Genomic DNA, 15,940 nt, shown 5'->3' with positions numbered 1-15,940 from the left:
AGTGTCATTAAGGTTCTGTGTGGTTTCATGCTGGGTGAAGCCACAATAATTGATGATTACAAACACCTGTTAACTGAGCAGGCCCCCTCAAGTGGGACTCTTATCTTGCTTTTGCTCATCATGTACATTTCTTCTTCAACTTCCTGTGAAAGGGTCACTATCAGAGAAGCTTCATTGTCTCCATCGAGTCGTTAGGCCATCTGGTTTACCACAACTTGACATACATAAGTTAAAACACGCTTGAGACATCTCCAGCCCACAGTAACGTGCTCTCATTTCTACATAGACTGACCACAGAAAACAGTTTACTGTCAGTTTCTCACGTGTCATGCATGCTGTATGCTTTGACTGTTTTCGCACCCATAGTTCCACCTGTGGGAGGCTTTATATGGAGCTTTCAGACTGCTATAGAAATAATAATTACATAAATAGCAACATTTTACTTAGAGCTCCCTGCTGTGCACAGTTTTATTGATGCTGACATTTCGACTCCATAATATTTATTTTGTATTTTTGTATCTTTTATATTGTACATGAAATTATTGTCAGCTTTTCTGTGAGAGAGCTGCTTGTCTTGTCATTAATTTCAGACTGTGAGTTTCAGACTTCAGGATATCAAGCAGGATGTAATTATTTGCTCTGTCTTCATGCCAAATCCTATAACTGTTCTCATGCTGTCTTCTTCCCCTTTAAAACAGAAAGTACAAAGACCGTAGATAAAATTTGGTTAAAGCAAAAATATGTAAAGTCGATGGGTGCAGAGCTGCAAAGTTGGGTGTTAATTCTTAACAGCATTTGCAGTATTAAAAACAATTTCACATAACCAGGAGTAGTTTTACTCAGTGTTTCTATTGAGATGCATCTTTAAAACAACGTTTAATGTGCATGCTAATTAATGCATGCTGGATGGTGAGGTCCCCCTCCCCTCAATGCTGAAACCAAGCCTACCTCTTTGTGTGTGCCTGTTGGATTATAAACATTCGATGATATCTCTAATCTCCTCCCTTTTTTATCACATCTCAACCAGAGACCAGTTGCGCACTAGTCTTAACTTGCCTGAAGCTTGAACGTGACGCAATATTAGTTTTTTTCTTTTCTTTTTCTTTTATTTTAGCGCCTCTGGCAGACAGACCCGTCTGTAACAACAGGAAAAGAGTGATTTCAGACTCAAACAGTTAAAGCAGATGCTGCATGTTTCTATTCATCTCCGCGATGGAAGTACAGATGATAATTTTTTTCATTTTTATAGGTAAGTATTTAACTTGATAACTGAGGCACGTATGAAATATGCTTTACCTAATTGTTGTTGTGTCGTTGAAAACTTTCCCGATCTCTATTTATGGCATTTGCGCTTTTACTCGCTAACAAAATGTTTTAAAGATACATATCGAGACAGAAGTACAGGCTGTAGAAATAACTAAAACAAGTAGATACACACAAGCTGGAAAAACTTGAAGCTTTGTTTTCTTAGGGCTGTTTTTGTGCTCTCTCTATGCACAGATGTGATGCATTTGTCTTATCTTACAACGATCGTGTCCGAAATTCAAACAAAATAAAGTTTTCAATTGTTATTTCCTCTCTGGCTATAGTCATCTCTCAATTTACAACAATAATAATAAAGATAATAATAATAATAATAATAATAATAATACTAATAAAGTATATTGTTTTGCCGACTATCTGTACTAGTATTTTAATTTAATGATCACGGATAAAACTAATTAATTAAAAAGTGCAAAGAAGGTGTCAGCATGGGAGGAACTTTTACTTTGTAAAACCTCAGGGAGATAGTTTTACTTATACATTTTTTTAATCAAATTTTTCACTTGACTAGTGTATGATGTTGAACATTTGTTTAAGGCATTTGAATTAAGTTTTGTGTTGGAGTTTTATAATATTCCAAATTCTAAATTTTGACAGAAAGATTAACTTTTTTTTATTGTAAATGCATATCAGTTCCAAACATCAGTTATTGGTCTCATTAACTACTAATAATCGGTTTTGGTATCGGCCCTGAAAAACCAACATTGGCCAACCCCCGGTAAACTGTATAATGGAAATAAATTAAACAATGTTGCCCAAATTTTAAAATAACTTTGTACACATCATATACTCACATACAGGAGGTTCAATCTGTCCTGACATGTAAATGCAACATGCAGAATATGGGCTATGATTCAAAATCTGTATATGATGAAGTTTTGTATATTAATATTATAGATTATATCATACTGCTAAAAGAAATCCAAAATCACCTGCTAAATTGATTGCTTCACTGCCCTATGTGACTATAATGCACACATATATGATGCATACTCTCTGTGGTCCATATTCGTCTGCTGCTACGAGTAGAAGTACAATAAAATCGTTTGCTTCAATTTTATTCAATCAAGAAAAGTTTAACAAGTTAGCTGCTGTTAAATGCATAGGATGCATTTAATGTTAATGTTTAGTTTGTAACAGCCAGTATCAGACATTTGTAAGGACTCCCACTTGTCTCTGAAGAAATGACAACTTATATTATTATCATTATTATTGTGAAAAATGTGACACACAGCAAAGACAACAGGTCACAAAATTTGATTTCATACAAAAGGGTATACTGCATTTTCTAAGGCTGCAATAGATATTTTGGATTTCTAGTGAACTAACTAATCATTGTCTGTGGATCAGTTTCGCATTGTATATCTGTGTTAACTGTATCACCATTATTATTATTTTTTTTTACAGTGATTAACCTATCTGTTAGTGAGGACATGAAGAGGGACCTGAAAGGCACCGAGGGAGGATCAGTCACTTTCCCTGACCCTGTGGTGGAGTTTGGTTTTTTTTTATTTGAAGGAAACGTTTTTGCTACGGTGAAAACCAGGGGATTCGAAGTATTAGAGGAAAGTTACAATGACAGACTTCTCTGGAATAACAAGACTGGACACTTAACAATCACTGGCCTCCATAAAAACGACTCTGGGGTTTATGGCATTAACTCTAAAAAAGGAAATGTTTTCACTACATCGTATAAACTCACAGTGTATGGTAAGTCACATTTTTCCTTTGATAGCATACTGATCAGTGTGTTGATGATAACAGTTTTCTATTTGCATCTTATGGCCATTTTTGACGTCAAGAGTCTGTATGTTGATTGTTGTGGATCGTTTTGTAAAGTCAGTGTTCATGAGTGCTATGAATAAATCATTGATCCTTCAAATGATGATCAAGATTTTTATGCAACATAAATGCAGAAATGTGATGAATTAATGATACAGTCGCTACAGCCATGCATAGTGACAGCTGCTCTGGCACCTTTGGAGAACCTCGCTGATGCGACACAGTCGATGAAATTACACTTTCTTTAGTGCATTTCTCACTGACAGGTGTAATGAATGGTGGAGGGAATGTGTCAATATGCAAACGCTTGTTTAAGGGCATTTCTACATCCCTTTATGGTAAACTGTGGGTGTGGAAATTGAGGCTTGAGAAGTTTGAGATTTATAAAACAAAATCAGGTGTACACACAACTTTATAAAGCTGATGAAAATACTGCATGTCTCTGTGCATTCACACAGTTAAATCTACACGGTTTTATGCATCTGGCCTCTGATTTGTGGACTCGCATTTTGAAGCCTCTAGTTTGTCATTTTGGCCAATGCCATCTTGATTTTTTGGAGCCAGAAGTGACCATATTTGGAAGAGAGGGTGGAGCTGTGGAGGAGCAAGGATCTTAATGAGAACCTGACACACTATCAGCAGACAGGCTATCAACAAGAGCAGTCACCCCTTGAGCAGTTGTTATGAATGTTGAAATTAGGTTTAGAGACCAAACTTTTTGTAACTGTAAACATGTTTATTTTTCTGCAGTAAAGTTGGTCGTTTTAACATGGGGGTCTATGAGGATTTACTTGCTTCTGGAGCCAGTCTCAAGTGGCCATTTAAGGAACTGCAGTATTTGGCAGTTTGACGCTGGCTTCTTTTTTCAGACCCAGAGGTTGCCACTTGTGAGGAACATGAAATGGGAGTCACTATGATTTATGAACAGAAAGTAGAAGTTTAATTTAGGACTTCTAGAGTCAGTCATATTTTCAGATTTTTTAATCTCCATTATTTTGTTCCTCAGAATCGGTACCAACGCCTGCAGTGAGCACAGTGAGTGTGGTAGCTGATGGCTACCTGCGCTGCTGTGTTCAGTGAAGAAAGCTGAAGAAGTGGCGGCTGTCGCGGTTCAAAGACGAGGAATTACTGAACCAGACGGACTCTGTTTCGTCTTTGCCTCTCACTGTGCATGAGCAGGATTTCAGTTTCTTCTATAGATGTGTGGCAACTAACCATGTTGAAACCAAGACTCTTCCAGTCAACATTACAACGTCCTGCAGTCAAAAAAACAACATAAACAACAGGGGCAGCATGGACACAAGACATTGTAAGACTAATTATTTAAAAAACAATAAATATTGTACTTTAAGGTCGATTTCAATTTGTGCAATTTGTTCATTCTGCTTTGTTGATGTTGGATGTTTTGTTTTACAGATGTGATCGGAGGACTTGTGCCTCTCATATTGGTTGCTGTCATTATAATGCTCATCATCAAGTATAAGTGTTTCAACAAAAACAAGAGGACAACCAGACAAACACAAGGCAGGTGTTTTGTTTTGGGTTTTTTCATATGTTTTTTTTTACTATTGCTTTTTATTCTTAAGTTTTCAAGTAGAATTAAAAATCCCAAATTTCTTTTTCAGCAGTTTAATAGATAAAGACCCAGCTTATGTTGGTAAACAGATAAAAATAAAAGTAAGCTATGTATATATACATATATATATATACACACACACACACACACAAACAAATATTTTGTCTTGTGAAGAGTCTAAAAGTAAACTGCTGCTGTAAGCTGCTGCAGCTGGAGGAAATGACCAAGAGCCAGAGTTGTACAAAAGGTCAGACAAATATTTATCACATGGAGGATACAGCAGATCACGTGGAAAATATTTGTAATGTTATTTTTTAATCCACAAACTTTGGTTCTATAAACCATAATTGTAGTTATGTTGATGTTTTGGCTCATATAACGTGTTGGATTTTCCTTACAGCATTTTTTCATGTTAGGATTGGGTCAAATCCAAACATCCTCACATCATACAGCTTTCAAATTATTACATATATTGTAGACACACGAGGAGAAGGCATTTATAGAAGATTAACCCCTTGTATCCCTGGCTTGAATTCTTTCAAAAGCATGGAAAACAGAAAATGAGCAATTTAAAAAGAAATAACACAAAATAGCAATTAGTGAAAAAGTACAAGAATTACCTGAAAATCTATTAAAAGAAAGAAATTTAAAAAAGCTAAGAAAGCAAAATAAAATGAAAAAAAAAACCAAACAAACAAACCAACAAGGAAATACCCTGAAAAAAGTGATTAAGAAATAATACAAATTCATTAATGTAATTTTAAATACATAATTATGATAATTATTTTTAAAAAACAGTTGAATGGACATTTTTCAATACAATCATTTCCTAAATCGAATAATCTTGTGCAAGTTGTAACATAAGTTTTTCTTCAATACGTTAGAAATAATAATTTGGACTTGACATGCATGGAGTTTGCTTCACTTTGGACTTTAATGTGGAAGTCCGGTTTTGCTTTCCACCTGAATGAGATTTTTTTTCCCACACCTTACCTTGTGCTTTTGTTGCCTAAACATAACCACATGCAGCATAATCCCACCATGTCCTTGTGTTGACATAATGGTTGTGGCATCCTGAAATGTAAAGACCAGATGCAAACTGATACCTAGAGCATAATATGTAGACGCTCAAGTCCATTTCAAAGTGGCAATATGTGATGACTTGGGATGAGAATGTGTTGTACCATCCACTATGAGTGGCTACATTTTAGCCTGTTTTGCTGCTGCGAGCTGCAGTGGTCTCTTTCAAGACTGGACTAGTATCAAAAATTGTTGTCTCCATTCGTCACTCAAACACAAAAGCATGGGAAAACAGGGAGTTCACTTTAAATATTTTTTGGGCTGTTTTCTTGGTGTTTATTTGTAACGGTGAAGCACTTTGTCATTCTGGCTTCAAAAATGTCTGTCATATAAACATTACACATAAAGTTACATTTAACTTTAGTGTCTTTACAGATTCTTTGAAAAGAGATTCAGATGTGCAGTATTCTGCTATCCATATAACTGAAGACAGACACAGTCAGGTTGGTATTCAAACACATCTCAGTCTCGGTAATGTTTAACCATAATGATGTTCCTGTTTCTAGGCAGTGCTGTTAGCAGTGTTTGCATAGTTATCCTCCCACAAAGTAAATTCATCTTGTCTGTTGATGTTACTGAGGGAGGTGGCGTCATACATCTCCTGGGTAACATGTCTGCAAACAGTGTCAGATGTTAAAAACTACTGCTTCACTGTAAGATAAGATTTGCCTGCTAACTGGCTAGCAGCATCATATTGTAAAGCAAAAGATTTCCATGAATATTTGCATCTACCACATAAGCTATATCACTGAGATGGTTTGACCATCAGAAAGACAGATTGTGACCAAATCAGTTAAATGTATCCCTTAAATCCTTCATGTCACTCACTCTTTACTTTTGCTCCTCCAGGGAGGACATTTAGTGGATTCATCAAGACCTGCTGACGACGCCGATCTAAAAACAGTCTATTATAAACTGGAGGCTCATCGCATGGTGCCAGTTTATGCAAATGCTGCCGATAATGGTTGAGAACAAACGATTAACTGTCTACATCAACATGTTCTCACTCCTAAAGGCTCAGAAATTGTCTCCGCATTGAACGTCAGCAGAGAGCTGTGGACTTTTATGTCATACGGACCAAAGCAGACCCACACATGGACGCAGATGCTATGAACTGACCTTAACCCGTCAAAAAAAGCAGGCCACACTTGCTACTGGGTTTTGTTTTTGTTTTTACTTTTTGTCTGAAATGGGACACAAACAGTGGTCTCCAGGGTGAATCTCTGATGTATGTTTGACCAATTCACCCCTCCCGTGCTTTAAGACTTGCTACTGTGTTATTGCAGTAGTTAGATGAAAGCCTATGTGCCTTGTGTGTTGGTAACAGAAGCTGAGGGCCGCTGACCGGACTGCCATATTTGACGCCCTGGGAATGAGACCGGATTTAGTAATTCTCGAGAAAGGGGGAAATTATAATGGTGTTGATGCACATATCCACACTGTTTACAGGAAATCCAAAGGACAGTTTAATTCCATTCATTTTTATTATTTATTCGATTGTTTTTGTTGTTTACATTTCTATTTTTTTACTTATTTTTTGACTCACATTGTTACTAGCTTGCTGAAATTTCAAGTGTTGTTGAACTTCCCAGCTATTAAAGATGCTGCATCCGAAAGCAGTAGATAAGTGTCTTTAATCAAAGTGCTGCACACTTTTCACCACAGTCTGGGTCAAGATTTCCTCACAAAGGTTAATCGAATACCACACTCCTTTAGCTGCTACGCCACAGCTTGTATCTAGTCCCTCTGGCCTAATTTATGAGATTTGTCTGGAGAACGCAGAGTGCATCAGAAACTTTTGAACTGTATTTAAAAGGCCTTTACTTGGGTGGAAATTTAAATTCTGACACATTAAACTCCACGTGTAGGGCTAAACTGCCCTGACAAACTGCAGTTATGTTACATTTAAGATGGAAATTGTACATTGACTGTTTTTAATGGATGTGTTGGCAAAAAAATAATCTTTTGTCCTCTGCTCGGAGGGTAAAGAGCTTCAGACTTATTATTTTTCCAATTTGATTTTATGATTGCTTTTCTTCTTCTTTGAATTAGCCGCAAGCTGCTTTTTAAACCTTGCATGGTGGGTTGTGCCGATAACAAAGTCAAAATATCACCTGGCTGTCACATTTACGTAGACCTTAGTTTGGCGCTGTTGCTACCTCCTTTGCTGACTCAAAGGCAAGACAACTCTGTCTCTCCATTTTGTGATCATACCTTATCAACATAATGGCAGCCTAACTGCACGATAGCCTTGCCTCGAACAGGCAGTGCAAAGGAGGCTTATGCGAAAAAGGCTCTACTTCTTATTTGATTCATTTCTTAAACATTTTCTAAATTAGTTTCTGGTCTAAATCACTAGTTCCAGTCTTGTTCAACAGAGCATATTGTTCACTTTGCAAATAAGTATTCCCTTCTGAGTAAAATGGATGATAAATTAGAAAAAAGATCTTTTTGGCCATTGTGTGCATAAAAATGACAATATATTGAGCAGCTCTTGAGTATGATTTAGAGCGTCCAAATATTCACTTCTGGCTCCAAAACACCAAGACAGCACCAGCCAAAATGTCAAACTAACCAAAGGGTGATGTAACACTGACCACTTCCTGTGTACAGTTTATGGTTATTTATAATTTTGGGGGTTTTTAAAGTCAGTTGATTGTCTTAATTTTTTTAATATGACGCCCCTTTATCCTGTTTAAACTTATAAAACCTTTGTGTACGGCACTGTGCTTTGAAGTCTGCCCCTGCTTGCCATCTGCTCTATTCATGACAGTTATTGTTTTGATTAACCTGCAGCCAAACAGGTGCAACGGATATCTTTCAGTTAGGAAAACGGTTGCATTGAAAGAAGGAAGAAAAGAAAGTAAACAACAGGTTGCTTGGTTACATGCTGGTCAATACAGTGTATTTGTATTCTTCTTCAGTCCATATAGTGTTCATTTCCTTGTAGACATGAACCAAAATTTGACATTTTTCCTTCATATTATGCACAGCTAAATTCAAATACCATGACTTAAGCATGAACAGAACACACACTGTATCAATATAACACAGTCCAAATGTTAAAATGTTTGACTGTGGCACCCTCCAGTGGTTACATCAGAAAAGACACTAGCACACAGCAAAACATGAAGTTACAAAAAAATGCCCCCATTAAAAATTTCAAGATAAATGGATGAAATTTATTACAAGTTCTTAACAACATTTTCTATGACAATTGAATATCAATTTAATTTCACATCCGATTATATATAGCCTTTAACCTCAGCTGTGAGGGAAAATGCTCAATCTTGAATCTCTCACTCTCTTTAACTGAACAGTGAGCCAATATCACACACACACACACACACACACACACACACACACACACAATTCCTGCATTGCTTGTCAGTGTTGGACTTGATTTGCAAATACCATGCTCTAAATGCATATTTATATATCATACATTATTTATACTGTTATTAGTAGTTGTACCTTTATTCTTATTATTTTATACAGTTTTTTATACTGGTTTTACTTGCTGTAATATTTCATTTTGTCTGTACTGATACGCTTGCAATTTGCAATGGCCACAGCCTGTAGACTATGTTGTGTTGGATGTGAAAGTAAAATCTGTATCCTCTTTTTTTTTTTTTTTTTAAATTAGAAGGAACCTACTATATTTAACATGACTATATTTAACATGACAAAGTGCTTGTTTTGTGCAAGAGTTGCACAGGATAAAAACACCACCTACTGAGTAGCACACTAACAAGTTTTTCATAGACTTTAATGTCCATGTTGATGTGTTTAAATACTTTTTCAAATGAGTGGTGATTTGGATAAAAGTCTCTGATATGTTGTACATAATTTTATAGTGCAATATAAATTATGATGTAGTTCATACATAAAACGACCAGATGGGAATGGTTCAATATGACATTGATCCCTTCAACATTGATGTACAGTGTAGAAATCAAATACTGACATAAAGCAGTCCTGCTCACAGAGGCCTGAAACACCCAATGACACAGCTTCGTACGTATCTCAGTATATCTCAGTGACAAATAGCAGATGTTGTGTTTCTCTTGGTTTGCTTTTTGTTTGTTTTTTTTGTTCATCACTGTGACATAATTGTTCCCTGGTCTTTTACAAACACATTCATGTTTTATCAAAGTGTTTCAAATGTAAGAATTGCAAGATTTTAGCCTGTCAATTCAAAACAACTTATCAGTGCAATTTACATCAATTTAAAATATCAGTGCGTCAGTCTCCACGATTTGTTATTAGTTGTGACCAACACAGCTCCCTATGTTGGTCAGTTGGTTGGTCCACAAAAAAATTGCCCAGCCTTTGGCAGCTAAAGTTTTTGCAACCTAAACTTCAGACAAAATGTTGGCATTGTACATTTCTGTGAAGCCTGGATACGGTTACATTTGCATTTTATTTTGTCGTGGATAGGTTGAAACTTTATGTTTCTCAACAACGCTGTGGTGAAGGTTTAGTTAGGTTTAGGCACAAAAAACACTTTTCAGGATCAGGTTTTGGCTTTACACACTCATGTTTGGTGGCACAAAAGCTGCTAGAAAAACTGGTGATGGGTTCATAAAAATGAACCCAGGTTTGGTGCAGGGTTCCTGTGGATCCTTAAAAAGTCTTAAAAGGCACTGAATTCATTCATCTAAAAATAAGGCCTTAATTGATATTAAATGATTAATAAATAAAGTCTTAAAATGCCCAGACATGGGAAATAGGATTTTCTGAAGTTTTTTTCTGACATTGCATTGTAAATTGTAAAATAATTGGTAACATCTATTTTTTGTTAATAATTTTAATAAGTTCTTGTCTCATCATGATAGGAATTCAAGCAGTTTAATCTCGCATGCAGAGTGAAAAACACAAACTAAGAAATTCGGACAGAAGTGCCAGATATTTCCCTTTTCAGGTAGTAAAATTCAAAAATACTTTTATAATAATATAATATATTCATGTCTTCGATGTATTTCACCCAAAAAAGGTTGTTTTGGGTTTTTTTTCCCAACGTTTGTGGCAAAAAAATCCAACTTTTTCACTGCACCAAAGACATTTCATGTTTTGTCATACTACACATTTGGTCAAAGTAATGCATTTCAGTTTGGGTAACAAGAAAATTTGTCTTAATTTGTCTTATTAATTTCAAGCGGCATTAAAAAAGTCTTAAATCTCACTTGACTTAAGCTGCAGGAACCCTGTTGGTGCCACAAACCCCACTGGAAAATGCTGCGATGAGTGTGTAAAAAAACCACCCAGGTTCTGCACCACAAATACCACCTGAAAATGCAGTAATGTGATGCTAAAAATACCAGTTTTTTGCTCATATAGTTGCCTCACCTTAGAAATGTTCATGTGATATGTATAAAACAAACAAATGTAACATATCCATGGTTTCCAGAAGCATATAATACGTTCATTTTCTTTCAGTGTTTGGGCTGGTTTTTGCTGAAGAGGCTGAAATGGTGTGGAGGTTGCAGCTATTTCGAGTTCAAGCTTGCTTCAGATAACATTGACAGTCAATGTACAGCATCTTCATGTCGGACTAAAAAGACATTCTTCACTGTAAAATTTTAGTACACATAATCCAGCATGGGATGATGTTGATAAACTGGAGTCCTCCATGTTATCTTCTTGAGAATGTATTCATCTAAATCCTCCTTCCAGCAGCTCCTCAGCCAGCTGAAACATTTGGCCGCCAAGTAGAGCGCTCCAGCACCGAGGAGAATCTTGACAAAGCTGATGCCACCACCTCCGCTCCCTTTCTTGTCTGCTTCATGAAAACCTACAGACAGAAAATCACAAAGGGTAAAGCAGCGTCATAATTATGCCTGACAGTCCAGCATAAACCCTTTTAATCCTGAGCAAATTGCCCCGACTTTTTTCAAAGAGATGGAGGAAAAGGCAGTGAGCAACTTAACCAGTGATGACCAAAAAAATAGCAAGAATTTGTGAAAAAGTTACAAGAAAATAACCTGAAATTAGAGAAAAAAATCAAAAGTGAAAAAAAAGGAAATTACCTGGATAAGTGCTAAAATAAAATATTATATTATATATAATAAATATCAGTATTAACTATATATTTCTATAACCTCATTTTAAATGTAGAATTAATCATGAATATGGTTATCTTAATATTTTCCTCCAGTTATTTGGTTATTCTCTAATGATTCTTTCTTTTTTTTTAAAGATAATTTTCAGGTAATCTTCTTGCCACCTTTTCCTACTTTTTTTGCGATTTGCAGAACATTTCAAGTAACTGATGGCCTTTTTCCATGTTTTCCAAAGAAATAAAACCAATTTGCTCACATTTCAAAGGCTTAACTGTTTGTTAAAGGCATCTGAATGCAAGAAAACTGATGTCCGATCCAGGTTTCAAAGGGTTAAATAAACTGCACATACATGAGAAGAATGCTGACTGGATCTTTACCTCTAGACAGCTTCCAGTCGTATATCCAATTGCTGTCTCTGTAGACTCTTGGTCTCTGTTGCATGTCACTGTAGCGAGCGACGTATCCGCTGTTGTTTGAGGTTGTGTTGACGTTGTAGTACACATTCTGGTCATAGCTGAAGGGCTCTCTGTTTACATTCAGTTGCTGGTTGAAGGTTTCTTCGAAGAAACTTAAACCATCACGTACTGTTCTTGCTGTATATCCACTATAGTTCTGCATCCAGTCAAACATTTGCTGGGCTGACAGTTCTGGGTAGTGCATCTCCAAATTGTCAGCCCGAACCACCTGCATATTTCCCCAGTAGCCCGTCTGTGTGAGAAAAGCGGTCAGATCGAGCTGCGGGTTCTGCAGGGCTTGAATCAGCTCGAGGCTGACTTGATAAGTTCTGTCTGCGTTGAACTTCCCAAAGGAAACTCCGTCATGCTCTGTGACATACACCATCTCCACCACCCTGGTTTTCACCTGGTAACTGATGATGATGCGGTCTATGTTGTAATCACAGCTGTTACCATGCAACCCATAATTTTCCCTCACATATGTGGGGAGGTCTGCAGAGGTTGGGTAGGTTTCTGTGTTCAGGTTGCCAACTTCATAGTACAAAACCTGAAAGAGACAGCGACAGAGAGAGAGAGATTAACATCTGTATATGAACGAGATAGATGGAGGAGTAAAAAGATAAACTGCTGCCTGGAAACACAGATGGATGGAAATAATGACATTAGGGAGTTGTGGTACATGGACTTGCTTTGCTTGGGAGCCACTCGCAAACTGACAGGCCAGTCACAGCATCCCATACGTGTTTATCTGATTTTAGGACATTTCTTGGATTCTAGGATGTTTTTAGAATTTCCGAACATTTCTTTTAGGACATTTCTAGGATTTTTTGACATATCTAGGATTTCAGGATGTCTCTGAGATTGTGGGACATTTCTTGGATTTTAGGACATTTCTAGGATTTGGGGGACATTTCTAAGATTTCAGGACATTTCTAGGATTTTAGGACATTACGGGTTAAACTAGGACCTCTGTCTGGGATGGAGAGGATCTTCCACTGGCATTTTTTCGATAAACAAGCTCTATTTTTGTTGACGTTGTTTTATGCACTTTTATACTACAAGTACAAGAACAATTCCCAGTGTGAATCACTTTATTTTTATTTTGAATTAGAAAATAGTTGGGGTTGGCCACCTGGCACCCTGTCAGGGCCAGATTTCTGTAAGTTGAGCATCACTGATTTACTGGGTCACTCTATTTTGTATTGCGTTACAAACAAACAAACAAACAAATAAACAAACAACTTCACAAACCTTTGTCTTTCTCTTGCGATTCCTGGGCCTGTTCAGCACAGGTAGAAGTTCCTCAACATTGCCAAAAATGTGGAAACCGTAGAAACCTTTCTCTGGTTGACAATCTGACACCAGCTGTGGAAACAGACTCTGGTCACTTTACAGAGTATTGTCTTACTTCTTTCTTATACACGTAAATTTAATTAGAAACAGTCAATATTAATGCAGGGGCATGACCCATCGTTTGTCTTGAAAAATACTGTTGCATGCGATGAACTCCATTAAGGCACAGCTGAATAAAGTATACAGATAAATGCATTAATATTATGGAATTCTGAATTGGTTACCAATGTGTATGTATGTTACTATGTTCCTCAACATAGTTTAATGACTTATTAATAAGAGCAAATAGAAAAATCAGCATATTACAATCATTAACATGGCAAATAATTAAACTTCTTATCTAATCTAGCCTTACCTTCATGACAACCACAGAGTTTAAGAGTTCACAGGTCACACATTGGTTGGCAAACCAAAACAGGAGCTGAAGGCCGTGTCGTGGAAAAGGACGGCCGAACCCTGAATTCATCAGCTGCTCAAGAGTGCAGAGCTGCCACTGAACCATGGTGCGGCTGATTCAGACAGAATCACAAAACACAATGACACAAAACAACAAGGAACAGCGCAAACACACATGTTGTGATGCTGAACCCAAACCACAGCAGTACGTAGCTTGTCTTCTGTGTTGGACTCCAACCTGTGTCTCCAAACTGGGGGCGTGCCAACTGACATCTAGGCCACTGTATTTTCTGCTACTTTGTGTTTGTTACATTACACTAAGTAATAATAATAATACTATTACTACTAATAATAATTTTTATTTATGTGGCACTTTAAAAGCTTAAGCAGATTTCCAGATTAAAAGATTTACAGAATAAAAATAAAATATTCGTGCAAAAATACCATTTTATATAAAAATAAGTGAAAGGACAAGTGAATTAAGCTCATATAAGCAGATAAAATTGGAGTAAAAGAAATACCCATATACACAAGCAGATAAATGAGATGATCTCCTAAAGGCTAAAGCAGGTAAAATGAATAAACAAACTCTTGAATCTAAAGCAGAAAAAGTACCGATAGAAATACTACTTCAAAAAATCCCAACTATCCCTTTAAAGTGGAACAATCCGTACTAAACTGGACTAAACCACGAGATGCCAGTTGCTAGCCATATCTTTAAAAAGGCGGAGACTACGACATGACTGCATACATGCAATAATTACAGTTGCATGCACGATCATAGGCTACATTCATATAATAAAAACGATACAACAGCAATTGAGGATGTAAATGACCGTTATAATAAAGAATAATAAAGAGAAGAATGAATAAAGGATGTTGTCCGGTTTTGTTTACCGTTCCTGCTGTTATCTGTATTCACTTATGTTTCATGCTTCTTCCTTGTTTTATCTCCAACTGTGCGAAGAAATGAAAACAGTCTGCAGCGCCGCCCCCGTCTGTGCACGACGCTGAAGTTAGCTTTCGATTCTCCGCTTCCGATTCAGCAGTTAAGGGGAGAGTTAAGGGGAGAGTTAAGGGAAACTTAATTTGCAACGCTGCGACTGATTTTCGACTTTTTGCGCCTCCAAATGTGGTGAAAGCATATTAGACGTTTTAAGTAAAGCCTCAACGCTGTCCAAAACCCCCTTTCAGATTTGAAGAAATGAGATGTCACTGCATTTTTGACTGGTCCAATGTAGACCACACTGGAGCAGGTTCAGATCAAAAACCACTATAATTAGACTGGTCAAATCTGGACTACATTATCCCAGAGTCAAAACATATTTAAAACACAATTTCAGATCTTATGAAAAACTATGCACTTTTTGTGAAAATGAAAACAAACAAACAAACAAACAAAAACAACCCAAAAAACAACAACATACATTCCACATCATTTTCACAAACAGAATACAAGTTTCGCAAATCTAAAACGGTTTTTGGTTGGTTTTTTTGTTTTTTTTTTGGACACCTTATTTCTGAAGGGTTTTTTTATGTTAAGACAACAGAAACAGATACACATATTTCGTTCAGTAGTCCAATGTGCACAATTGATGTAACAGTGAATATATCTTCTAAACTTACTAAACAAAGCAACAGATCAAATACCCCCATCCCACCCTCACTTGCTCTCATAAAACAAACAAACAAACAAACAATTAAGGACATAAATAAAACAAAGAAAAAGCAAATAAGCAAAACCTAAAAAATAAAAAAAAAAAAAATGAAAGAATAAATCAAAAATGTGTTGTAAAAATCTTTTGACTCACAGGGATAATCAGTGATATAATATAGTGGTTTTTGAGAGAGACCTGGTTCATGTGGTCCACTTGTAAAAAATGTAGTAAATTCTCCTTTTGTTCTTCTTCATC

The 15,940-nt window shown here is 36.5% G+C and overlaps 1 protein-coding gene and 1 pseudogene across 3 annotated transcripts; one reads left to right on the top strand and one right to left on the bottom strand.

Annotated features, from left to right (window-relative positions):
• The first annotated feature begins 188 nt into the window (after positions 1–188).
• Positions 189–7,380, top strand: LOC121941539 (uncharacterized; annotated as a pseudogene). Its single transcript, XR_015775595.1, has 6 exons — positions 189–1,249; positions 2,731–3,033; positions 4,112–4,414; positions 4,522–4,629; positions 6,137–6,204; positions 6,611–7,380. The product of XR_015775595.1 is annotated as an uncharacterized LOC121941539 (transcript).
• Positions 7,381–8,640: 1,260 nt separating this feature from the next.
• On the bottom strand, positions 8,641–15,049 carry LOC121941522 (uncharacterized). Of its 2 annotated transcripts, XM_042484332.2 has the most exons (5): positions 14,925–15,049; positions 13,987–14,140; positions 13,530–13,643; positions 12,201–12,825; positions 8,641–11,555 (listed from the first exon to the last, which is right to left on the bottom strand). In XM_042484332.2, the coding sequence occupies exons 2-5, from the start codon at positions 14,131–14,133 to the stop codon at positions 11,344–11,346; spliced, it is 1,098 nt and encodes a 365-aa protein (XP_042340266.2). In that variant the 5' UTR covers positions 14,134–14,140; positions 14,925–15,049; the 3' UTR covers positions 8,641–11,343. The 2 variants fall into 2 exon arrangements, with proteins under 2 accessions (XP_042340266.2, XP_042340264.2); XM_042484330.2 differs by having other exon boundaries at positions 13,987–15,007.
• Positions 15,050–15,940: the final 891 nt, after the last annotated feature.

This window comes from Plectropomus leopardus, chromosome 3, assembly GCF_026936395.1.
Source record: "Plectropomus leopardus strain MGB_pleo_1.0 chromosome 3, ASM2693639v1, whole genome shotgun sequence".
Lineage (NCBI taxonomy): Eukaryota > Metazoa > Chordata > Actinopteri > Perciformes > Serranidae > Plectropomus > Plectropomus leopardus.
Note: the sequence above shows the minus strand (reverse complement) of the source record. Positions and strands in the feature narration are given on the sequence as shown.